The sequence below is a fragment of the Stenella coeruleoalba genome (genome assembly GCF_951394435.1).
Source record: "Stenella coeruleoalba genome assembly, chromosome: 5".
Classification (NCBI taxonomy): domain Eukaryota; kingdom Metazoa; phylum Chordata; class Mammalia; order Artiodactyla; family Delphinidae; genus Stenella; species Stenella coeruleoalba.
In genome coordinates, this window is record NC_137150.1 from 74,913,087 (window position 1) to 74,939,014 (window position 25,928).

Consider the following 25,928-nt stretch of genomic DNA (forward strand, 5'->3'; position numbering starts at 1 on the left):
CTCCTGGAGGGCTTGTTAAAACACAGACCGCTGGCGCTAACTCCGGAGTTTGAGTCAATGGGGCCAAGAGTCTGCATTTCCAACATTTTCTCCAGTGTTAACCACTCTTGGAGAACTTCTGCTCTAAGCAGAGAAAGAAGATGAGGAGGCAGCACGCAGGTGTGAGCCTGACATCCAAAACCTGTGCAGAAGTGACGTGTTTGCAATTCTTTTTAACAGTGAGGCTTGATTCTCTTTTGGATGGGGAAAGATAATATCCCTTTCTCCCTGGGGGCAATAATGGAGATGCTGATGGTGGGAGAGCAGAAACTGGGACTGTCCTGAGAGCCTTTTGCACACCAGGTGCTGTAAGAGACCAAACAGATGCCTACAACTAATCCTACCCCAAGGAGAGCAAGTACCTGCATACAGAGATGTTTTATGAGGCACGGTTTCAACCGAGCAGCGGAAGGGGTTTCCCTTCCTTTCAATCTGCTAGTTTCCTCACTATGGTCTCCAGCAAAGCAAGAAGAATGTGAAAGGACCTGTTGCATAACTCTGATCTTTGCTCTTTCACCGGCTAAAGCCAACCTGGCAGCCTCTTGGCTGCCTTGCAGCTGTAACCAGGGCTCACCTCCTTGCAGGAAGTATAACACAGAAGGTTCTGTCAACCTCAAAAGAGGAACTCCATTAGTCACTGAATAGACCAAGCAGGGGGGCCAAGCTACCCATGTTTCCCAACCACAAGGAATACACAAGATAATGGCCAAACCTCAGAGAATGTCCAGAACCTTGGGGGCTGCTGTGGGCAGGTCATGACTTTTACCTAGGCAAAAACAGCCTGAAGAGGTGCAAAGCTTTGCAAATGAAGGGTGTGCAACAAACGTTGGCTGATGGGATCAGAAAAATGGCTCTCGATTAGATTGTTAGCCAAAGTCAAGGGGCAGGCAGGAAGGGATGTCTTTTTACATAACATAGGTTTTCAGGACCTAAACTTCAATCCTGGTGTAGCCGTGTTCCAATTCTTGTACACTGTGTTTCCCCTCAGAGAAGACTAACTTGAGGATGCTTCGGGTATCTTGCCAGTACCTTCTCTCAGATGTTCTTTTACATAACCACAGTGATTATAATACTAGAAGCATTGTATCTTTTTAAAATTTTTAATTGGTTTAATTTAAAAAAAAGGAGATCCCTATCGTACTTATAGATCACAAGCTTTCTTTCCCCACGGAGGCAACTCTACAGCGCTGAGGCACAGCTGACAATGGTTTGAACCAAGACCATTAAATTGCTTAGGAATGTAGATTTGCAGCATTACCACCTAGAAGACCCACAGATATTTAGCTGTGAGTCCCCTGAGTATGGGTTCTATGTTTAGTATTCCCAACTACTGTCACCGTTACTAGCTAACCTTTTTAAAGCACTTTATATGCCTGGTGCTACGCTAAGCCCTTTACATACATTGTCTTAACTAATCCTCACGGCAGCCCAATGGGGTCAGTGCCGTTATGATTCCCATCCATTCTCCCCCAGTATCCAGCGCAGGGCTGGCAGGCAGTCAGCACATAAACATTTGTCAAATGGATTAAAACACTGTGTGTTACATAAAAACCAGTGACTTTCAAAAACGGAATGATAGGAATGTATTTCATTGATTCATTTCCACCTGAAAGGGTACACTTCCTGAGAAGAGACAAGAAAGAAAGGCGGGGAAAGGGGCCCTTGGAATGAAATTGAACCAGAGGGGAAAACATGGACAGATATTTACGAAGAACAATGTGCAGAAGCTGCTCTGGGAAAGACAGAGGTGTGACTGCGGTCTCTGCCTTCTGTGGCCTTGGGACCGAACAGCCACTGAAGGCAGAGCAGGGAGGTCCAGATCTCAGTGGCTCCAGGCAACGCAATCGTCCCCCAGAATCACAGATCATTCCACAGTTAACACCCCAGTTCCAGCTTGGGGTCAGCCTCTACCCTTCTAAGTTGGGCTCGTCTAGAGTAAGAGAAACCGCATGCCCAGGAAGACAAAAATGGAGTTACAGAAAGAAGGCTGGAAAAGGGCTCTAGGTCTGACTCTGCTACTAAATGGCTGGATCTCAGTTTCCTCCTGTAGAAAAAAAGATCTATTAAATAATCTCTGAGATTGCTTCCAGTTCTAACTTCCCACGGTACAGCCCCTTCTGCTTGAGAAGCCCCGCTCAGCTTTTAGACCCATGCTCTTCCGAGGGCATGGAAAAGCTGGGCCTTGGTCTGAAGGAGAGGGCAGGCCGTGCAGCCACTCACATTCACTGCAAAGGAAAAACACTTCAAAAGGATGGGGAGTCTTTTGAGGGCAGAAGAGAAGCACCAAGATTCAGGAGGAACTTCATCAAGTACAATACCAAAAACACTGCTCCAGACTAAGGTAGGCTTACAGCATTTGGGGGCTCCGAAGTGAATACCCCACGTTCACTTTAGAAAAAACAAAACCAAACCAGAAACCTTTTATTTTGAATAAAAACACAGAGTCTGAGTTTTTATCTTTTTATCTCAGGTTAGGACTTACCAACCTGTAGCCCATGGAACCCCTGGGGTGACACGCCTACAGCATGATCAGTGATTGCTGGACCCACAGTTGTACCAAAAGAGGACATTTGGCTTCCGCGTCCAACCTCCTCCACCCCAACCAAATTCATACACTCCTATTTCTACTAGGCTACATTATGACTGGAAGGCAGGGAATAATTGAGATTCTTGTTACTACCCACTGGTCAAAGAATCAGGTATGGGAAGAAAACCATAATATCTAGGTCGGCAACAGGACGTATGTGTGGAAATTCTCCCCAGATTAAGGTATATCCCTGGGAGGCAGAGAAAATCTAGAGAGAGATACAATGGACAAACATACACGCTAAATGGTCAATTCAATTTTCATAGTGGTAAAGGCACTTCCTGGAAGATAAAGAAATAAAAAGGGATGTATACCTCAAGGCCCCAAGGCTTCTCTGACCCTTGGGTGGTTAACTAAAGTAAACAAAAGTGAATGTCACTTTTGTTCCTCTCTGAGGTTACCAACACCTTTCTAAAGGAACTTGGTATCATGGTTTCACACATTAAATTCCGTTTATAAAATGAGCTGTATTAATTCATGGGCCAAAGAAGGAATATTCACATCCAGTCATAAGATTCCTGCTTAGTGATTCTGGGGAAACGTAGGGGGGAAAAAAAGAAATTATAGATAAGGATGACTCGGGATGCCCTGTAATCCCCCATAACTCTTACCCATACCCTGTGATGTCAGCCCCAATCGCCCCTGTGGCGAAAGAGCCATGGGACTGTGATCCCAGCAACTCTCCTGTGAGCTTACTTGGCCTGGATAAGTCGCCACCCTTTCCTCTCTTCGCTTCTGAGACAGTCTTCTGAACCAGGTACTGTCTCACAGTACAAATGGGGAGATGTGACGACACATGGGCTTGAGAGGCAAGGACAATGATACAACAGTAAGAGAGTATAAATAAATGCCATGCACACTGTGGAGAAGCAGAGGAGGGCAACAGTCAGGAAAGGTTTCCAAGAAGGGACTTTTGTCCATATACCCAAAGTTAATTGACTAGAAAATTAAAGGCTCTAAAACTGGCTTCCAACTCTCAAGGTCTGAAACGTCTCTAGGCTCCATGATCTAAGAAGTCACAAATTCTGGTCTGTAGCACATGACTTGGCAACCCTCCAGGTGACTTGAAATCCTTTCTGTCACTCGGAAACAAGTCGCTTTTTCAAATTGTAAGATCACTAAAGGAGAACCCAGAATGGATTTCAGGTACAGAGGAAAGTCGAAGTAGTCAAAGAAATCCTGAAACTTCCCACAGGGCGTGACGTCAGTGATGAATCACCCTTCAGACACACACATGCCACTATTTCATGTCTGGCTATTTTCCACTTCCAAAAAGGCAGTTATAAATGTATTTGCTGTCCTTCTTCCTTCTCACCCATCTCTATTTCTGTTCTACCCTTGGTTTTCAGTTTTCCTGCCCTTCAATACTTATTTCAAGGTACGGAAGGAAGGTCATCTTTCATCAAACCCCTTTGCCACACCCATACTCAACAGAACCAAAAACTGGAACAGAAGAACACAAGAGGGTTGCCTTCCTCATTTTTCCAAATCCAAAGACAAGCTCCACTAACTTCGTCCATGTTTTTCTCAAACATGATCTTTAAAGGCCACACAGGTACGTCACTAAATCCTTGACTCTTACCCTAGTGTTAACAATTACAACCACTTAGGATTCACCAGAGCAAGTCCAGGATAGCTTAGCTTTGTGTCAAAAAGAACCAGAACATTCCACTTCCTCTTGGTTCCTTTGTCCCAGACTTTAGAAGGAGATGCCCTTTAAATGCTGGGTGACCGGAAGCCAGTTAGTCAAGGCCCCTGGACTCAGGAACCATAGTAGTGAGTTCTAAACCATTAGCTTCACAGTCATCTGTACAACCAGAGGAACTGGTTTAACTGAAAAGGGAGGCCAACCGTCCCTGGTGTAGATGCCCTGCACTCCCATCAGCCTCTCAGACTCTCGCCCGAACCCTTCTCTGTGTTGCAGTTGGGCAAGCCTCTTCCTATGGAGTTCTGGGGCTCTGGACACTGCATTCAAGCTCAGTATAAGACATTATCTTTTCAGTCTGCTTCGAATATATGCCTTCGGGCTGGGTGGGGACTCTGAGCTCTCCTTGCTGTTAGAGCAGACTCAGGGAGCCCCCGGGCAGTGCCCAGCACCTCAGACACATCATCCTGTCCAGCGGCTGCCAGGGGCTCTTGGAAGGGTGGCTGAGTCACGTCCCCCACCATCTTTCTCAGATTGGAGCCCCAGTTTTCCATCTTCACATGTTTCAGATGTGGCAAAGAATAAGGACTGAAGAGTGAGAAGGCAAGAGGCACCCGCCTTTGTTACCCTCCTTCTCCCTTTTAAGCTGCTTTCATGGCTTGGGCCTTTTGCCTCCCTCTGTCTTCAGCTGAGAGGCGATGTTCTCCTCCAGCTCTGGCTCCAGCAATGCCCCCCCCCCCCCGGCCCCCTGCAAGCCACAGAGCCTGCAGCCGCCGCTTTCCCAGTCCTGCAGACAGGAGGTGACCCAGCAGGCACCCCAAGGGGGCTCCCTGCCCCCTCCTCTCACTGCCACACGGAGGGCCCGCCAGGGCAATTCACAAACAAAGCAAAGGCTGAGAGACCCCTGGAGAATTACTCTGTAAGGGAGCTGCGCCTGCCACACATCTGGACTCAAGGAGGCAGCTGCAGGGCCTTTAGATAAGCACCGCCCACGTTCCCAAATTCTGCCTTTGGACAGGAAATGGACTCCCAAGAAATCCTGCTTGGAAACCCTTCACCATGAAAGCAGCCCAGCCTTCAGTGCAAACCCACCCACTCGGATTCCCTTTGGCCATTTCCTGCTTCCTCTCCCTTTTAATACCCCCTTGCTTCAATTCCCAGCCTTGGTTCTGAATGTTTCTGAACTAGGCTTGGATTTTTGTGAGGGTCCCTGGCCTGTTAAACTTCCTTCTCCCTCTGAATTCTGATTTTGAGAGTTAGCTACTACTCAGTTCCAAGCTATTCTAATTAAATGCAGGATTGAGAGAATCTGACGCTGAAATTATGAACCTTAATGACTTGGGGAAAGGTCCTTCAGATTTAATTAGTTTTTGTAGTCTCCTATCTGCTCAGGATGGAAAATTTGTCAGGGCTATGCGTGGGGTGAGCACAGAGGACTCGGTGGTCACTTGGATGAAGTTTATTCACCAGTAACTCCCAGAGAGTTCCATCAGGACTCATTAGGCGAGGATGGGTAAGGAGACTGGGGCATTGCAAATAGGGGTGGAGGCGAGACACCCAATAGGTGAAATTTTAAAAAGGCTTATGTCAAGTGAGAGCCTATATTCTCACTTCTAACCACACAGAAACAGAATCTCCCCCACCCTCCAAGCTGAGGTGTTAAAGTGACATGAACTGTGTTAGGAACATCTGTTAAGTCTGTCTAGGAAGGGCTCGATTTCTTTTTCAGCATTGATGACTTTCCTTCTGTCATCCTTCTCACCATCGTGTTTTGCAGGCTGATTCTGGGGAAATTAGTTGCTTCCTGCAAGTCTCCTCGACAACACTAAAATTAGCAGAATAATTAAATACAGTCTTAATTGGGTACATAGAGGGTTCTTGGTTAATTAATGAGCCAAGCTCCGGCCCAGAGCTGCAGACCCACGCTGACCTGCCAAAGCCCTGGCAGACAAAAGCCCGCTCTAGTCCCCAAAGAAAGTTGTCACTTGGCAAAAATATTTCCTGGTGTAGAGACAAGTGTCAGACATTCCTATAGCTAAGAGTCATCTGTTAACCCCGCGGCTGAGGTCCATATGTAAATGAGAGCACGAAAGTGTGACTCTGCCACTACAGGGACGCGCAGAGCTCCGAGTGGCCTCTCCCTCTCCCTTGCATCCGCGCCCCAACCCCTCTGCAGGCTGGAGCCCAGCAACCAAAGTCGCCGGTAAGTAACTGAGTTCCCAAACTTCAGCTCCGCATCCAAGTCAGAAGCTTCTTGAGAGTGGAGAGCAAGCGAAACGCTTCGTGCCGCAGAAACCGCAATGAACACAGTTGGGAGCAAACCCTCCCTTTGCCGTGCTCCCCTCCCCACCCGCATTTTCCCCAGACCACGGTCTACTCCCCCCCACCCCGCCGCCCCATACTCAGCTTGCCCGGTCTCTGCCTAAAATGAAGGCGCAGCACCGACAGCCACTCACCTCTGCAAGGGAAGCAACAGCAGCACTTCGCCAAGAGCCACCCCAAAGAGGGACCTCGGGTGTACGCGCGGTCGCCGCCCTTCATGCTGCCGCGCGGCCCCAGCGCTCCCGCATGGCCCGGGGTGCCCGCCGCTGTGGGAGCGCAGCAGGCAGGCCACCGCGGCCCCGCGGCCCCGGAGCCAGCTCGCAACCTCGGCTGTCCCTTCCCGCCCTCCTCTCCCGCACCGCGGCAACGACTCCGACTTTCTGGGAGCCAGGGCCACCTTGGGGAGAAGGGGAGGGGCCGGTGGGGAGGGCGGCGCTGGGGGCGGAGTTCCAAAGTCCAGCTGTTTGCCCGAGTCCCGCCGGCAGCGTGGCCCAGAGCCTTATGCAAGGCCGCTCTGGCCGCCGGCACGGGGCACGCAAGGGGAGGAGGAGCGTACACAAAACAGGCGCAAAACAGGTGCTTCCCCTTTAGTGCAGCTTCCTCTCCTCAAAGGCCGCCACAATCAGCTCTGGCTTAAAATCCGCAATCCGATGAGGCCAAAGAGGTGGGAGAGAAGCAGATTTAGAAGGTTCGAGACTCAGTAGTGCTTTTTCTCTGACAGGTTCACCCCCTCCTTCTCCTCAGCCTCCGAACATGGACAGCCCCCTCTGTGTTGAAAACACCTTCACCTACGCTTTTCGTTCCTTCTTTTTAATATTTCAGGCTAATAATTAATGATAATTGTGCCTCCCCTTTTTATCGGCTCCGGGGTGGTAATGATGTTGTGGGAAAGCTCAGTATTGGAAAGAAACCATAAGACGGAAGTTCAAAGCTGTTTTGTCACCTAGTAGCTGTCTGACCTTAGACGAGTCATTTCACTTTTTTGATCTTCAGTTTCCTCATTTAAAAAATAAAAGAAGGAAAAAGAATTCCCGGGGCTTCCCTGGTGGCGCAGTGGTTGGGAGTCCGCCTACCGATGCAGGGGACGCGGGTTCGTGCCCCGGTCCGGGAAGATCCCACATGCCGCGGAGCGGCTGGGCCCGTGAGCCATGGCCGCTGAGCCTGCGCGTCCGGAGCCTGTGCTCCGCAACGGGAGAGGCCACAGCAGTGAGAGCCCGCGTACCGCAAAAAAAAAAAAAAAGAATTCCCATGTTACAGGATTGCTAAGAGAATTTTAAAACACATATCCATGAAGTAGCTGTTAGAGAGATGTTTTATACTTCCAGTTGAGTGAGTGCCTACAGAGAACCTGCAGACACCTTACTCATGGTGGAAGATGTCCATTCACCACCCCCCAACCACACCCAGTGGGTCTATCATCCCTTTACTTAAACCCCTATCTGTTTCCTTTTTAAGTCTTTTCATATTTCAGGGTCAAGCTCACATTCCCCCGACCCCCCCAAGAAGCCCACCGGCACCACACCAACTAGACCTTCCCATGAACCACTGCGTGTATCACTCACAAAGCATCTCTCCCATTCCTTGGCGTCCAGATTTAGGAAAAGGGATGGCTGGAAACATACAGCACTCAAAGTAGCCCATTCATCAGGAAAAAAAAAAAAAAAAAAGGGAAGTTTGTAAGAGGGATAAAAACCAGAAGCTTGATCACTCAATTCCAACCTGGAAGAAAGACAGCCACAGGACAAGACTTTAGGAGTTACTAGGATTTGGGGCTTCCTTTCTCAGTTTGAACCATGCTTAGGTTTTGGCCTTATTTGTGTTGCAGCACCTGCCACATGGTTGGAACACAGTCGATGCTCAGTAAACACAGTAACACAGCTTCATGAGTAACAAGAGCTAGCATTTATTGAGCATTTATTTGTGCCAAGCAGTTTCCTGGTTGCCTTCTATACATTAGGTCCTTTATCCACACCAAAAAACCTTATAAGGTAGGGTCCTCTTTTAAATCTGAAGAAACTAAATGAATGAATGATGATGAGGCTTCGATGCTTTAACTCTAAAGAGAAACTCTAAAAAGCTTCACCATGTAGGAAGAGCAGAACCCAAAGTCAAAATCTAACTTCTAGTTCTACCACCGCCACCTCCCTGATGGCCCCTCCTGGCAAGTGTTATATAAGAATCTCACTGTCGAGCAAGAAATGTACCCCTGGTGCTCCACATATGAAACAGCGAAATGGAAGTTCAAATTGCTCATGCAGCCCACACCCCAGATTCCGGAATGCACTGATCATCCTATTGGTCAGTCTCATCTCGACAGCTTGAATTACTGCGGGATGTGGCAACCAGTACTGTTGTCTAGTTCTCTCTTCTATATCACCAAATATAACACCCATTTTGCTGTTCCTGCAAGCCCAGAGCAGAAAATGGCCAGTACCTTCAGCCCTTCGAAAAGTGAACTTCGTTTGCTTGTGATCCACTGTCTGGATGCTATGATACAAGAGTCCATATTTGGTCTACCCACCCAATCCGCCTCCTTGAATACTTTTGGGGCACTCTCATAGGAATTCAAAAATGCTTCAAAGTTGCTTGGTGAGTAACCAGTTCCTTTTTTACTTAAACCTTCCTGTGGGCCCTTGTGTTTAAGTGACACTGGATCATCTTTCCATCATAATCTTTTGCAAGAGGCTGACAACATCATCGTGTAGAAACTGGCTTGAATTAGATGTCTGAGGAAGATTCAGCCCTTGCTTCAGAAATCAGAGTCCTGGAAACTATTAGGTAAATAATAAGCTTCGAGGATCTATTGTACAACAAAGAGAATATAGCACATATTTTATAACAACTATAAATGGAGTACAGCCTTTAAAAATTGTGAATCACTGTGTTGTACACCTGTAATTTATATAATATTGTATAACTTCAAAAAAAATCAGAATACAAGTAGACTTTAAAGTAGTCTTAGTCTCTATGAAAAGGAGCCATCAGGCATGTTTCCATTGGTCCTTATTATAACCCAGGAACCCATCCTACTGTCAACTTCAAGGCATAAAATCATTAGGAACACCTACCCATCTTGAATTGATATGGTCAGCACATGTTGGAGAATGGTTAGCCATCAATAACCCAAGAGTCCCACTGCCATCCCCGTGTGCCTTCCAGAATGATACCAGTGGTGTCTACAACCCAGCGAGGAAGTCTTGAACACTACTGGGACACTGACTGATTTCAGACCAATTCATTAACTCAGCAAACACTTACTGAGTGCCTACTATATGCCAGGCTCTGTTCTAGGCACTGGGTCTACATTCACGAACAAAAACAATCCCAGTCCTTGTGGAGCTAGCCACTAGGACAGATTCAACAATGAACGTGAAAGAGAAGGGAATCAATGTCAGATATCTGACCAGGTTTTGAGTTGAGGGATTTAAGAAAATAGGTGCCTGAATCCTCTAACTTACATCTAGATGTTGTAATTGTCCTCAGGACAATATGGAGGGGATGGTAGGGAAATGGTTTTTAAACACAGATGCTTAATAGAATCATCAGGGAAGATTTTCTAAATTCTAGGTATTAGAATTTTTTTTTTAAGGTTCTCCAGGTGATTCCAGGGTGGAACCAAGTTTAAGAACCATTGATGCCTGGGTCTTCCTCCCTCCAACCCTCTCAAGATTCAGATTAATTCCCCTTTGGGTGAGGCTGGGCATCCGTATTTTTTTAAAGCTCCTCAGGTGTTTGTAAGATGCAGTACAGTTTGAGAACCATTGGTGTGGTGTGCTGGTTCTCAAACTTGAGTGTGTATCAGAATTACCTGGATAGTGAGTTCAAACACAGATTACTGGGCCCGCTCCCAGACTTTCTGATTAAGTAGGTCTGGGGTGGAGCCTGAGGATTTGCATTGCTACAAGTTTCCAGGTGATGTTGATGTTGTTGGTGCAGGGGCCACACTTTGAGAACCATTAGTTAGCAAAGTCTCTCCCATCTGTTTGTAATCTACACCCCCTTCTCTTTGTAATAGCACCTTGATTTTTCTTTGAGGAACCAGCTCGCCTCCCTTCTCAGACCATGTCTGTGGATGTAGTTGACTTCCTCCCTCTGTCCACCCTCCACTCTAAGGATGGGCCCATGACCCGGGCTCGGCCAGCCAGCCACAGGGACTGGTTCAGATTTAGCCCATGACTCCATTTCAGCCAATGACAATAAATCGGAAGACCTTAGCAAGAACGACTGGGAAAGCAGCAGTCCCTTCCCAGAAGATGTCTGAGTTGGTGGAATGTTCATGTAAAGCAGCTGCAGGCCATCCTGCCGTAACTACATAAGCAGACGCTGCCTGAGAATAAAGCCAACATGGGGGAAAGATGAAATGAGAGACAGGTAGCGGGTTGTGTGTGAGGTTTGATACCATCACCTGAATCCACTTTTCCTCCAAAGTCTTATCTATCCCTGGACCTTATCTGAGCCCCCCAAGTAAACATCTTCTTTTGTATAAAGCAGTTGAACCTCTATAATCTCAAGGTTTTCAAACTCCACTCCACCTACTCCCACAGTTCAGGTTAAGAACCTCTGAGCTACAGCAATATCTTTGGAGTGTTCCTAATTTCCAAACAGATGGTTCAGTCTTATTCTTATCTTTGGCAGTCTTCAGTTATGCTTCCAGTCAAAGTCTGTCTTACATGAATTAGGCTCTCTGCCTACCGATGTGTCCATTTTATCTCATCTCCATTTCCCACAACAGTGAACCCCAAAGGATTCCTGCTGGTCTCAGCCTGCACACATACTGGGCCCAGTATACCACAATGCTGGGCTTGGTACCAGGGACTAGTGGGTCTGCCCTCTCCCCCCAAGTTAGCCACAGGCTTCAGGAACGCTGGACCATGACCTCAGGCATCTGCCCTTTTCACCAACAGACATGTGTCCAATTTTGTCCTTTAGACTTATTCTCCTCAGATTTGCAGGAACTGAGTTTTTCAAAATCACATTTATCCAGATTTCTTATTGAGAGCTCAGCCCAGAGAGAGAAGGCAATAGCAACTGTGCCGCAACTCAGGCCTAGAGATTCCTGTGAGAACCTTCCTACAGCGACAAGTACAGTACACGCCTTCTCCAGAACATGCCAGGTGAGGGCTGTGGGCGTGGTTTCTGGGGACTGTGGGCAGCTCCACCCCAACCGGTCACTTACCTGCCTTTTCCTCCAGTAGTACATCTCTCTTCCAGCACCCACTCCCAGATTCTGATCCAGATTCCCATCTAGAGTTTGTAAAAAGCTCTGCACGTGATTTCAGTAAGAAGTCAGGGCAAAGGACCATGGACCTTGGGACTCTGCGATTACTTCCTGCGTGGTACCTACAGAGTTTAGGGAGCACCTGGACTCAAATGTTTTCACTTTCTCAGACTCTGACATCCTCCCACGACCCGCGACACTCTCTAGTTACTAACCGCATGCTCCTTAACCCTCATCTTCCCTGTGAACTGCCTGATGGCTGATACCAGGGTGGTTCATAATTTTCCCCATATTATCCTGTCCTGGCCTCCATTTCTGACTGTGGCTTAAAACTCTGAGGTTCTTGTCAAGTACTGATCATTTATACAACAAAGAGTTGGTTTTTGAATATCTACAAGTCACTAAGTTAACCTGTATATGGGAATTTATAACGGGAAAATTATATGAGAAACAAATTGAATAAGACTGTTCCCTGAGCAAAGACAAGAACGAGGTGAGTTCTAGGAAAGCAGTAGGTTCAATTTTTTTGTGGCAGAAAAGGGAAACTGGAGGCAGACCAAGACTGGACATAAAGTAGAGGTTTCATCCTTGTGTGAAGAATAATAATTATCAGTGACCAGAAACACTTACTAAAAGAAAGGAGGTGCAATTTGTACATTGCTTCTGTATTTAATTAGAACTCCAAATACGTCTTTCAAAATTGTATAACGTCCATGTGGACAACCATTCCCAGGTTATATGTGTTATTTTAATAGTAACGTCTACAGGAAAGCATGACTGCCAGCATTATGCATAGTAATCTCTTCTCCTAACTATACCTGTTTAGTGTGGTCTAACCACTGCACGCCTGCTGGCCCCGTGGACGCCTCCATCCACCTAGCGACAGCTCCCAGACTCCAAGGACTAAACCACCGCTGAGCTCGTCCAATCTGCCTTCAACTATGCCCTGCAAAGGTGTCCCTCGCTCCCTCTCTGCCTGCCCAGCTGACAAGTGTCTGCCTCCTTCTGGCTGTCTCACTTATGCGTAAGAAGCTTAGCCTCGGCTCGCCCTCTGGTTTTCAGGAAGGAAGTACGCCTGATCACCCTCTGGACTGAACCAAGCCCCAGGAAAGGGTAGTCCAGGCGACGCTGAAAAGGCTGTGGGGTTTCACAAAGGACCCGGGTGTCTCCCCCAGAACCACCAGTGCTCATGCTTTTCTGGGGTGGATCTGCGGGCAGCCAGGACGGGTTCCTGGAGATCCGAGCTCAGCAGGAGACAAGCTATTTATCAAAGTGAGAGATGACTGCAGCTGGAGTTGCTAAAAACAAACCACTCCAGGTTTATCGACTTCCAAAAACATTCACTTCTAAGTAGGTCAAAGTGTTCCCAAACTCGGACAGTCAGAAGTGCCCGTCTATCACTCTGAGTTCCAATTTGGGAAGGCTTGCCGTTGCTAAGTGTCCACTATGAGGGATGCTATTTTCATTCCAACTGTCAATGCCCCCTCCCCTCCCACAGGCAGAAGTAGCAGCTGCGGCAAGCATGTAGATTCATGGGTGCAATGAAGAGGTTTCCGACACGTTGAATGCAAAGTGGATTTTGCCTTGATGTAACTCAGGTCAATTTAAGGAAGATTTCATTAATAGGAGGGAACGTGGAAGACATTGCCCATCCTTATATTTCTGAGTTTTCAACTGTTCCAGATAAAGGAGAGGTGCTTAACCCATGTGTCCCCAGAGAAGATTTCCCAGGAAGCAGGATTTCAAGGACTTTCTCACTCAGAACTCCTAGCATCAGAACATCATTCCCTATATCCCCATCCTCAGGCGCCCCTGATAAAGCTTTGGCCGGTTTCCTCTACAGTTCTCAGGGGATGGAGGACACACTGAGCCTCGCCCTTCACACATGAACTCTCTCAGGGGTCCCTGATTCATGGTCCTTTCTCTTCCCCTCCCTCCCTCCTTCTTCCTTCCTTTCCTTCCCTCTCTCCCTTCCTTCCTATAAATATTTACAGTAACTTCTTTTATGCCAGCTACTGTTCTTGATACCAGGGACAGAGTAATGAACAAAATAGACAAAATCCCTGCACTTGTCCAGGAAATCTAGGGGGGGCAGTATGGGGAATAGACAATAAACGTTAATAAATATGTCATGTAGCACCATAATTGCAATGAGGAAGAGTAAAACAGGAAAAGGGGTACACAGTGGGATGGAAGAGGGTGGGAGTGAGGGAAGACCTCTCTAATCAGGTGACATTCAAGCAGAGATGTGAAGGAACTGTGGTGACAGCCGTCCAGGTATCTGAGGACCTGGAGTGTTCCAGGCAGAGGGAACGGAAGGGGTGGGTGCTGCATAGCAGAGTGTCTGGCTCAACTGGGGAAGAGTTCAGTCAGGCAGGCTGGTCAGGAGGTGGTAGGATTTGGTAGGAAAAATATGCCCCTCGCCACAAGGATGTCCGCACCCTAATCCTCACAAACTGTAAGTATGTCACCTTACACAGCAAAGGGGACTTTGCAGATGTGACTAAGGACCTTGGGATGGGGACGGTGTCCTGGATTATCCAGGTAAGCACAGTGTAATCAAACGAGTCCTTAAGAGCAGAGAACCTTTCCCACTGTTGTCAGAAGGAGATGTGACTTTGGAAGAAGGACCAGAGGGATGCAACGTTGCTGGCTTTGAAGATGGAGGAAGGGGCCATGAGCTGAGGAATGCAGCTGGCCTCTAGAAGCTGGAAATGGTGAGGAAACAGCCTCTCCCCTAGAGCCCATGTTGGACTTGTAACCTACACAACTATAAGAGAATAAACGTGTGTTGTTTGAAGCCACTAAGTCTGTGGTAATTTGTTATAGCAGCAGAAGGAAACTAAGACAGAGGAGATGAAATCAGAGAACAGGCTCTGGGGCGGGTTCTGCAGGAGCCTCCTTGCAGCCACAGAAGGGACTTTGTTATTACTTGAAGTGAGACAGGGGCTATGGACTGTTTGAGCTGAGCCCAGGCCTCCCCCTGCATACGGGAGCCAGCAATGGTAATTATCTACGCGCCCACCTGTGTACAGAAGTAGGCACCCATACCTCCTGTGGCCTTCAGGGCCTTGTGGAGAGTAAGGCAAGTGGATGTGGTATCAGAATCAGTGTTCCTGGCTGGGGCTGGGGGACAATGGTGGGGAAACTAGGCAGCCCAGTCCTATCCCAAAGGCAAGTACAAGAAAAGGAGCAGGCTGGTCCATGAGCGGACAGCCTCTCTGCTGCTGGCGGGCAGGGAGCTGGTATGAAACATGGCGAGACTTGCCAACGGACGCACTCCTCATACATGCTGCAGAGTTTGGGTTCAGGCTGCAGTTTCAATCCTACAAGGGTCCTGGAGGAGGGGTAGCTGTTTTCAAGGTCTGAGTGACACAGGGGAAGGCACTGAGGTGGCCTGAGGAGGATCCTGACACTGGCTGGCCAAGCAGCATCAGAATCCCGCCGCTGAGAGCTCCTGAGGCCGAGGCCTGCAAGGGCTGTTCCTCACGACCTTTAAGATCCTCTCACCCATGACCTTCCCTAAGCAGATAGGGTGGGCACACCCCCAGCTATGAGACCACTGCCGCTCCTTCTCTGCTTCCCAAGCCACATCCAGTGCATGTTATTTCTGGGTCCCCTGCTCTTTTGTGGGGAAAGTGGTTTCAGCTTACCTAGCTCTAGCAAGAGAAAACGGCATCATCTTCTCTTTGGGGAAAGTTCTGTTTTCTGGAGTGACCTCCTCTCTGTCATCTATCCCCAGCTTCTCCTAGGCAAGCAGCATCAGTGGCAACCTCTCCTCTCTAGCTGAATCCGAGGCTCTCCTTTTAGCTCTGAGCTTGCTCACGAGGCTTCAAGGAGCAAAGATGCTATTTAAGCCTCACCCTCCCTCCGCTCTGGACGGTAAGAGGCATCGTCCTCACGCAGATGTCACAGATTTACAGTGGACACCAGGAGGCATGAAAGTGCTGTTGAAACAGGTGTTCGGCATGAGCTAAGTCTCAGCAGGCCAGCTACGAAAAGGCGAGGGGCAGGATCTCTGCAGGGGGCCCCAGAGACATCAGTTCCTTCTCTTGATGATGCAACATCTCCTCCTGTGCCAGTCCTTCTTGGAGGCAGCACTGCACTGGGGTGTACTTAAAGGAGGATGTGGCCTGGCCTGACATTTTCCTATTTGAGGCCTTCATTCCAAGCCCTTTGATGTCCTAAATAGTATCAGAAAGATGGTAGCTGGTCTTAGGTAGGACATCTCACCCAGAACAAAGTAGTCTTGGGGCAATTTCTAATTGTCTTTGCTGCTCCCTTAGTTTTAAATGGAAAGAAAGGAGGGAAGAGTGTGGACTGAATGGCACCTATATCTCCCTCTTCCTGAAACTGTCCTGGGAGGGCTTCCAGTTGGTCAATAACTATTGAGCCATCTCTGGCCCATCCTAACATAGACAGGTAAGTGGAAGAAATTCAGTTAAAAATAAAATAAGGCAGTTCTTACAAAACTGCCCTATGCCCTTCTCCTCTTTGAATTGACGAAGGACACCTTCATGCCCAGCCCAACATTCAACATCTCAGCACAGCCCTCCTCACATAGGTTGGCCCATCTCTACGGTGTGGTCGGAATGTTACCTTTAACAACCAGAGTTAATCACTGAAAGAACAGGGCATTGAGAGGTACAAGCCAAGGAATAAGTTGAATTTTCAGCTTAAATATGTCGTATATAATCTCTACCCACTGGGTAGAAGACAAAAGAAAGTTAGAAAAGAGGAGTAAACCATTATTTCTTGGGAAATCATAGAGCCAGATGGACCTGCTGTTGGTAGACTGCAGAAAGGGCCCGGAGTAGGCCAGGAATGGAAACTGAGAGAGAGGGGAGGGTGCAGAGTAGAGACAATGTCAGGCCTTTGCAAAACCTATGGATGGAACTAGAAACAGAACCTTGACCCCTTGACCCCTGGAGAAGATTCAGGCTGGAAATACTCTAGACACCTCCCTACAGAGGTATCAGAACTAGAACAAAGGGCAGGCAGGGAAATTAACATTCATTGACTGCCTCTAGGGTGGTAAGCATAGGCTAGAAGTCTAACTAAAGGGAAGTGGGCATTATTGCCCATTTTATAGAGTTTAAGTATCTTGTCCAAGGTTATCAACTAGTCAGTATCTGAGCCAGGATTCAGACCCCCCAGATTTTCTACCCCGAGACTCTTAGTTACTCCACACCTCTCATCATGTCATTGTATGGTCTACCACATACCATTGTAAAGCCTTGTGCATAGCAGGGTCGCTTTTGTTTTATTCTAAACAATTAGCCTGCACACATAACAAAAAGACCAACTTTGCAGTTTAAAATCACTTTTCCTTAACATTGCCTCCTCTGAGCTTCCCAGCAGCTCTGAGAGATGGGTAATTTTTATCAGCTTCCCTTATAAATGCAGAAACCAAGATGAAGTGAGTTTCTACTCATTCCACACCCTGTCCTCTTCCTGGCCCACCTGACACCCTGAGTACAAAGCCCTCCCCTGTTTTCTCAAAGATTTGCAAGTACACGTCTATGAAAAAGATAGGCTGATTGTAACGTATTAGATTGAACCATTTAAAATTGCTGACTTGCAACCAGTTTTGACTACCAAAATGGCAATTTCATGTGGTTCAACCTAATAAATTGGACCTCAAAATGAGGATATTCATGCTATGCCTGGATGGATTAAACATAGGATACTTAGGCTAATCACTTTAGGTTGCTAAAGTGATTCTCTCCTGATGTGGAGAGAAAAAAAGCAGACGTTTTAGAACTGGAAGGGATTCTAGAAGTAAATCAGGAGGATATGGATAAAAGGTAAAAAAAATGCTACTTTAGAACAAGTAACAATATGAATGACGGCAGGGAATAACCAGGAAAAAAGACGAGCCCATTGAGAGCCTCAGAGTGGAAGGCAGTTACCACTAAGCCTGAGCCCAGGGAAAAGGAGATGAGATCAGAGGAGTGTGAGAGACCAAGGCACCGATGTGCAGGGGTAAACAGTATGGAGGTTCCTTTAAAAACTAAACACAGAGTGATTATATGATCCAGCAATCCCACTCCTGGGCCTATATCCGGAAAAGACGAAAACTCTAACTTGAAAAGATACACGCACCCCAATGTTCATAGCAGCACTATTCACAACAGCCAAGACATGGAAGCAAACTAACGGTCCATTGACAGATGAATGGATAAAGAAGATGTGGTATATATATATATATATATATACACACACACACACACACACACATACACATACATACAGTGGAATACTACTCAGCCATAAAAGGAATGAAATAATGCCATTTGCAGCAACATGGATGGACACAGAGACTATCATACTAAGTGAAGTAAGACAGAGAAAGACAATTGCCATATGATGTCCCTTATATGTGGAATCTAAAATATGACACAAATGAACTTACTAATGAAACAGAAACAGACTCACATACATAGAAAACAAACTTATGGTTACCAAAGGGGAAAGGGGGTGGGGAAGGGATAAATTAGGAGTTTGGGATTAACAGATACACACTTCTATATATAAATTAGATAAATGACAAGGATCCTGTATAGCACAGAAAACTGTATTCAGTATCTTGTAATAACCTATAATGGAAAAGAATCTGGAAAAGAATATGTATACCTGAAACTAACACAACACTGTAAATCAACTATACTTCAATAAAAAACCACACACACAAATAATCACCTTAAACAATCTAGGATTGTTGAATTTAATCCATAATGTTTTCTTCTGCTCTAAGGATTTAATAAAAGATGTATGGAGAAATTGATAGGCTCTAATGAAATTCTCCCCAAGGAAAGAAGGGTCTATCATTTTAGATGCAAATCAAATTACTTTGTTCTAGATGAAGATCACAAGGGGCTGGAGAATGAGAATTAGGGCTGGTGGGTTTCAAGTGGGGGGCTGGGGAGGAGGGCATAGGAGGAGAATGAGCAGAAAGGACCTGGATTTCAGCACTAAGTAAGAGGAATTTTCCAACCATTAGAATTGTACCAAAATACAACAGGCTTCCTCTAGAAGTAATGAGCTCCCCGTCCCTGGGAGTGCTCAAGTAATGGTTGGCTGACCACCCAACAGAGACTTTTTTTTTTTTTTTTTGTGGTACGCGGGCCTCTTACTGCTGTGGCCTCTCCCGTTGCGGAGCACAGGCTCCGGACGCGCAGGCTCAGCGGCTATGGCTTACGGCCCCAGCCGCTCCGTGGCATGTGGGATCTTCCTGGACCAGGGCATGAACCCGTGTCCCCTGCATTGGCAGGTGGACTCTCAACCACTGCGCCACCAAGGAAGCCCCCAACAGAGACATTTTAAGAGGGCGTCCTATATTAGGGGAGAGAGTGAACCAGAAGACTTTCAGGGTGCTTCTCAATTCTACGATTCTAAGAGCCCATAAAATTCAATGTTCTGAAGTAAAATGAAATCTAATCAAGAACCACTTCTACTGAATTCTAAAAAGAAAAATTTTAAATTCTAACCTTTTATAATTCTGAAAAATGACTAGGAGCTCCTTTTAGAGTCTCTACAAATACATCTCCATCTATCTTAAAACACACTTTTCTTCAAGAAGTGTCAGCCCTCAAGTTAATTACATTTCTCATTCAAATGTACTAATTTTTGGTGTTAGTTATACTTATTCAATAGTGACTTTTAAAAACAACCTTACCACTATTTTTCACTGCAAACATACTATATTCAGTTATGTTACTCTTAAATAAAATTTTGTAAGCTAGCATGGAAACTTATTCCCATCCTCATCCATCACACTTTCACATATAATTTTGTCCTATGGGGTGGGGGGTGAGTCCTGGATTTCCAAGTGGCTGCCTCACAGCTGGCCAATTACAGATGTGGTCCTCTGCAAATGGAGTAGGAGTGGAGACCAGCAAGCTGTAGTTTTAACACGTCACTTCATTCTTGAAAGGCAATGTTTGGGGACTATTCATCCTTCAATTTGTTTTCTCAGCTTCCCGTGGTACAGCCCCATGGGTGGCATTATGGAGTAAACGAAAACCGTGAGAGTTTAGTTGTTGACTAGTTGCTCCTAATGCAGAATTACACTGAACAGCAAGAGAGAGAGACTTGCAGTAGACCCTCCAGAGTCGGTAGACGGGAGGAGCCTGTAAGTGTCTGCATTTCATAGCAGAGGAGATAGGAAAGGCACATTTTGGCCCCTGGAAGCAGAAAGTGCAGGGGGTTCCCATCCTGCAGTGAATCTGCTGGACAGGCTGGACCAGCTCCAGCGGTTGGCTGGCCCCTAGCGGAGCTGGACCCCATTCAGCCTGCTAGCCAGAGTGCTGCTCGGGGCCATTCTGCGCTCCAGCCAGGGACACCAGGCTTTCTAGTGGGCAAAGCACACACAGGATGAAATCTGTCTGCCGCTACTGCCCATAGGGAAGGGAGCACAGGAGGCCAGAGGGGAGAGAGAGAGTGGGAGGGCAGTATGTGCTTCCGTGTATACTGGGCTCACGCTCTCTCAACCTTCACCCAGCTAGACTGGTTAAATCCAAGGGAGTCGAGTCAGGGTGAAGGATAATAAACTAAAGTAGCTGTCTCAAACGCCTTCAGACTTGGGAGGTCGCAGAGCATTGTGAAGAGTGAGACCTTGGGGAATGGACAGACCTGAGTTCAAATCTAGATCTACCACTGGTAAGCTATGGGCAAGTGACCTGATCTTTCTAAGACCTGCTTTCCTTGTCTGTAAAATGAGGAAAACATTAAAGCATGAACCCAGAACCTGGCCCGTAGTAAGACTCCATCAACGTCAGGTATTTTTACGAGTTGACGTCACACTTAATATAAGTCCACAGCATCACAGACTTGCCCAGCATCTTCAGGCTGTTGGCGGTACATGCCTCCAGAGCCCATTGTTCTCCACTGCTCCGTACCTTCACACCTTCTCCGGCCTGGGTAAGCTGTTCCTAAGGCCATCTAGGTGATCACAGGAGAAGGCATCAGGAGACCCCATGACAGGACTCCCTGTAAACAAGCCGGGATCACCATGGGCACCTCTCCTCCAGGACATCTGCCCCAGGGCTCACCTGGCCCTGGTTTAGTTTGGTTAAGCAAACAGGCGTTTCCTTATAGCTTCTCCAGGTGCTCAGCTGGAGCCAGGGCAAAAACTGTACAGGAAAAGGAAAGGAACACAGGTATCCTATAGAGCTGGGTGGAGAAGAACCTACACTGTTTTCTGGAACCTGGGGCAGAAGTACCTAGGACCAATGCTTTTTTTAAAAAAAAACATTTTTAGGGGTACAGTTCAGTGGCATTAAGTACATTCACAGTGTTGTATTACCATCACCATCATCCATCTCCAAAACTTTTTCATCTTGCAAAACGGAAACTCTGTACCCGTTAAACACTAACTCCACATTCCTCCCCTTCCCCCAGCCCCTGGCAACCACCATTCCACTTTCTACGAATTTGACTGCTGTAGTTACCTCACATAGTGGAATCATACAGTATTTGTCCTCTTGCGTCTGGCTTATTTCACCTAGCATAGTATCTTCAAAGTTCATCCATGTTGTAGCATGTGGCAGATTCTCCTTCCTTTTTAAGACTATATAATATTCCATTATATGTACATACCACATTTTGTTTACCCATGCATCCCTTGGACACTTGGGTTGCTTCTACCTTTGCTACAAACATGCGTGTACAAACAATACCTCTCTGAGTCCCTGCTTTCAATTCTTTGGGGTATACACCCAGCAGTGGAATTGCTGGATCATATGGTAATTCTATGTTTAATTTTTTGAGGAACCCCATACTGTTTTCCATAGCAATTCACCATTTTACTTTTCTACCAGCAGGGCACGAGGGTTCCAATTTCTCTACAGCCTCACGAACACCTGTTATTTTCTATGGTTTGTGAAAAAAAATAATAGCCTTCCTGATGGGTATGAAGTGGTTTCTCATTGCCATACTGACCTGCAGTTCCCTCATGATCAGTGATGCTGCCCATCTTTTCATGGGCTTATTGGCCATTTGTATACCTTCTTTGGAGAAATGTGTATTCAGGTCCTTCGTCCATTTTAAAATCTAATTGTTTTTTTGTTGTTGAATTGTAGGAGTTCTTTATATAACTGCACATTGCCCCTACCAATGGATCTTTAAGTCCCTCCTAAGCCTGACACTTGGGGGGGTGGCAAACCCCTAAAGCAGTGACTCTCAGCCCATTAGAATTACCAAGGAACTTAAAATATACTGATGCCCAGGCCCTTGGAGGCTCTGAATTAATTGGTCTGGGGTGGTGTGTGAGGCATCAGTAATTTTGAGTCTCCTCCAGGTGGTTCTAAGATGCACCCAGAGTTGAAACCACCACTACAAAATCGTTGTCCCTTGGGAGGTGCTGCCCTCGCCACTTACTGCTGAGAAGGTGAGAGGGGATTAGGAAGAGAATGACTAGGTCCACAGGGCCCAAGCCCGGGGAGAAGCTCTACGATGTCAGGGGGGCATTAAAATAAGAGGAAAGGCAGGCTGCTCCACTTTGTCACACAGTTCCACCAACAGTGCTGCCACAGATATATCAAGAGGAAACCAGCAACCACTGTCTCCTGAGAAGCACAGGAGGGAAAGACCGGAGAAAGGGCCTCTGGCCTCCAGGAAGCCCAGCAGGCAGCGTGTGTGGTGCAGGGCAAGGAGGCAGGAGCCCTGGGTCTCCTCCAGCTCTGCCACCAGCTATCCCTGTGACTTCGGGGAAGTCACCTTGCTTTCCTGTGCCCGAAGGTGCCCCTACAAGAGAGGAAACTGGCCGGTGCAGTGGTTCTCAACCCTGCTGTCCCCTGGATTCACCTGAGGACCTTTTGAACAACTCTGGCTCACTCCGGAAATTCTGACCCCACTTGTCGTAGGTGTGGTCTGAGCCTTGTCATGTGGTAAAGCTTCCAGGGGAGGCTAGGTGGCCAGGCTGAGAGCCCCGCTCTAGTGCTTCTCCAAGTCCCCCCCTCGTGCTGACCCTCCAGGGCTCTTCTGCCTCTTCTCCTGCAGTCATGGCCTGAGCACTCAGCACATCACACGGACACCCCCTGCTTCTCACAGCCCGTAGGAGCACTGGCCTGACGCTCCCTCGAAGGTTAAGAGCACCAGTTGCCTTCTAAGGACTGAACAAGAAATGGATTCGGACCTCCAGCGACGCCGGAGGAGGCCCTGTCCTATTCCACAACCCCCGAACGTCTCATCTGCAGTCCCACTGGGCATAACTTAGAAGGTGGAGCATCTGCTGGAGACAAATCTGTCGGAGAGGAGAGAAGGCCAGGTGGCCGGCAGGCAGCCAGCTGGATGGGAGAAGGGACAGCTTACTGAATTTCTGCTGAGGCCAGTGCTCTGGGCAGGCCCTGGAGAGAGAGGGACGGGCTCTTCCAAGCTGAGGCGTGTGCATCAGCACACAGACTTCCAGCAGAGGTCTTGTTAGGGCCATAGTGATGCTCCGTGGAGGACAGAGACTTAAGCCTGACTGTGGGAAGTCCGCGCAGGCGAGATGCCAGTGAGAGCTCACAGGCTGTCATTGGAAGGCCCCGCCTAACTGACTCATGCTGGGAGAGAGCAAACGGACTGCCAACAGGAACACCCAAGGAAGTGGGTGATAGGCACTGGAGATTCTGACCCCACTTGTGGTAGGTGGGGTCTGAGCCTTGTCATGTGGTAAAGCTTCCAGGGGAGGCTAGGTGGCCAGGGCTGAGAGCCCCGCTCTAGTGGTTCTCCAAGTCCCCTCCTCGTGCTTGTGAGAAGCCATGATGGCGTCTGAGGCAGCTGGAAAGTTCTGTGACACACGCCCTGTGTTCTCTCTGACCTCTAGCTTGCACCCCGCATCCTCAGCTCCATTTTCAGTGAACTCTCTGCTAACTCCCCTCCCTCTGCACTACTTACCCTGAATGCCCCCAGGTCCCCAGCTGAGCCGGGCCAGGGAGGGATGCACCCAGCCAGACACCAGGGAGGCCAGATCTAGGGCAAGAAGCCTCCGGTCTCCCCTTGTAGCCAAGCCCTTCCTGACGGACCACCCCACACTTGGACATGAGTGACCAGTTAGCCTTGCCCAGCAAATAAATCGCTGTCCTTGCTTTCGTCTCTGGAGAGAGAGTTTCTAGTCATTTTGCTGAGTAATCTATGGAAGTGATATAAAAACTGTAACTTATCATGACACCGAGGATGTACTGAGTGCCAGGCACTGTTCTAAGTGTTTTGTGTATCTTATTTCATTTCAGGTGCACTATTCTGACCTCTTTGTGCCCACGTTTTCCCTACGGTCAGACCTCAAGCAGAACCGTACTCCCGGGACCCCCGGCTTTTCCCTCGCCTGGTCCCGCGAGTTTCTCTAGGGGCTGCTTCAGACGGCTGAGAGCTGCACCTGCAATTACAGATGCCACACAACTTCCTGACACAGAGAAAAGGCGGAGAAGTGGGTGGTGGCTGAGCCGATAGAGGGGAGCACAGGTGCGTGTGGAGGGAGGATAATCAGGTTTTAGTTGCCATTCTCCGGATGGAACCCCCGCCCCGCCCCCCGCGAGGCCCTTGCAGCACCAGAGCCAGGCAGCACCAGTGATGCAACCTGCTAGAGCCACCTCGTGGAGGAGAGGAGGAGGTCGGGCTTTTGAGATGGACCCGACGGAATTCCAGCAAGGAAAACATTTCACAAGGTAATTAGTTCTTAGCATCAACAGGTCTCCGTGGCGACCCTTGTCCCTTCCTCCCAACAGAACCAGGTCCCTCCCTCTTCCCAGCCCGTAAATACCTAGCACAGGTCTGCATGGAAATCCTGACGCAGGTTATCTGACCAGTGACAAAAAGAAGCTCAGAACTAAGAGAACGCTGGGTCTGTCCCTCTCTGGGCCCGTTTCCTCCATGTACAACGAGTGACTTCAAGGCCGCTGCCAGCCTGGACTTCTGAAGTCAGTGGCTGTCGTACTCGAGTGCATCAGAATTCCCTGGGGACTCGTTAAGACACAGACCGCAGCCACCCCCACCCCCCGCCCCCTGCGTTTCTGGCCCAGAAGGTCTGGAGTGGGTTCTGAGAAGTTGCATTTCTAAAAGTTCCCAGGGGATGCTGACCCTGCCAGTCCAGAGACACCCCTCGCACTGGAGAATCACTGTTTTCAGTGGTTCAGTCTGCCCAAAGTGAGAAAAAGCGAATAAACAAGCATGCGGAAGGAACACAGAGCTTACATAAAACAGAAGCCAAGGCTCCGGCAATCTGTCTGTCAAAGGCACGTAAATGAGTGTCTCAGGCCCTGGCAGGGCTGAGCGGAAGGTCAAACCTGTCGCGGCTGTGCCATGTGTTCCCCTGCAGTTTGCTCGGTCCTTTGTGAAGCATGAGCAGCCGGGTAGGGGTGAGGGGGCCGGGGAGCCTGCAGTAGCTGTGGAGGGGGCGGGGGTCAGAGGAGAAAGGAGGAGTCTAGGCTTTGGGCCATGGGTAGAAGAGGACTTTTCTGGAGGTTGGGTGATACAATGGGAGAGTTAGAAGAGCTCTTAGGGGTCATCTAAGTCAACCTTCATTTTTTTTTTTCTTTTTTCTTTTTTATTTCTTTGGGGTTAGTTCAACCTTCATTTTTAAGATGAAACTGACTCAGAAAGGTTAAATGACTTTTCCAAAGTCACATGGCCATTCCATAGCTCTTTCCCTTTAAGCTCGCAACCCACTTTCTTCACGAGTGGGTCCCAGAGAAATCCCACAAGGTCAGAACGTGTTCCTGAGACAAGTGAGTGCTATGATGCTCTTCTAACAAGCAGGCCACGTCCCCAGCAACCTCTGGTCCACATCCCTCCCCACCCCCAACCCCCGCCCCTACCTTTCACCAAGGGGAAGAAGCAGTCCATCTCCACGCTGCTTCGGGAGTGGGAGATGCACAGGGCGCTGCTGGGGACCAGGCCCTCCTGTGGGGGACTCCGTTCTGTGGTGCGGACCAGACACCAGCCTGGCCGTTCGCTCGGCCGCTCCAGCAGTTCCACTGTCTGTCCCACCTGGATGCTCAGCTCGCTGCTGTGGCCTGCGTTGAAGTCCTGGAGGACCACGGTCAACTCACAGCCACCAGAGAGCTTGGGGGTGGGGTGGGGGTAGAGTAAAACATGAAGGTGTGGGGGGAGGAGATGAAGGGGGAAGGTGCAAAGTG

General features: G+C 48.2%; 1 protein-coding gene across 20 annotated transcripts in view; it reads right to left on the minus strand.

The window, feature by feature from the left end:
- KALRN (kalirin RhoGEF kinase) overlaps positions 1 to 25,928 on the minus strand; it is a 642,647-nt gene that overhangs the window by 106,228 nt on the left and 510,491 nt on the right. For 16 of the 20 annotated variants that reach the window (XM_079922559.1, XM_079922555.1, XM_079922558.1 and 13 more), the window contains exon 34: positions 25,608 to 25,854. In XM_079922559.1, the coding sequence (XP_079778685.1) occupies positions 25,608 to 25,854 (247 nt within the window). Of the gene's footprint in view, positions 1 to 6,727; positions 7,086 to 25,607; positions 25,855 to 25,928 lie in introns of those variants that run through there. The other 4 variants (XM_079922561.1, XM_079922553.1, XM_079922551.1 and 1 more) reach the window with 1 other exon arrangement.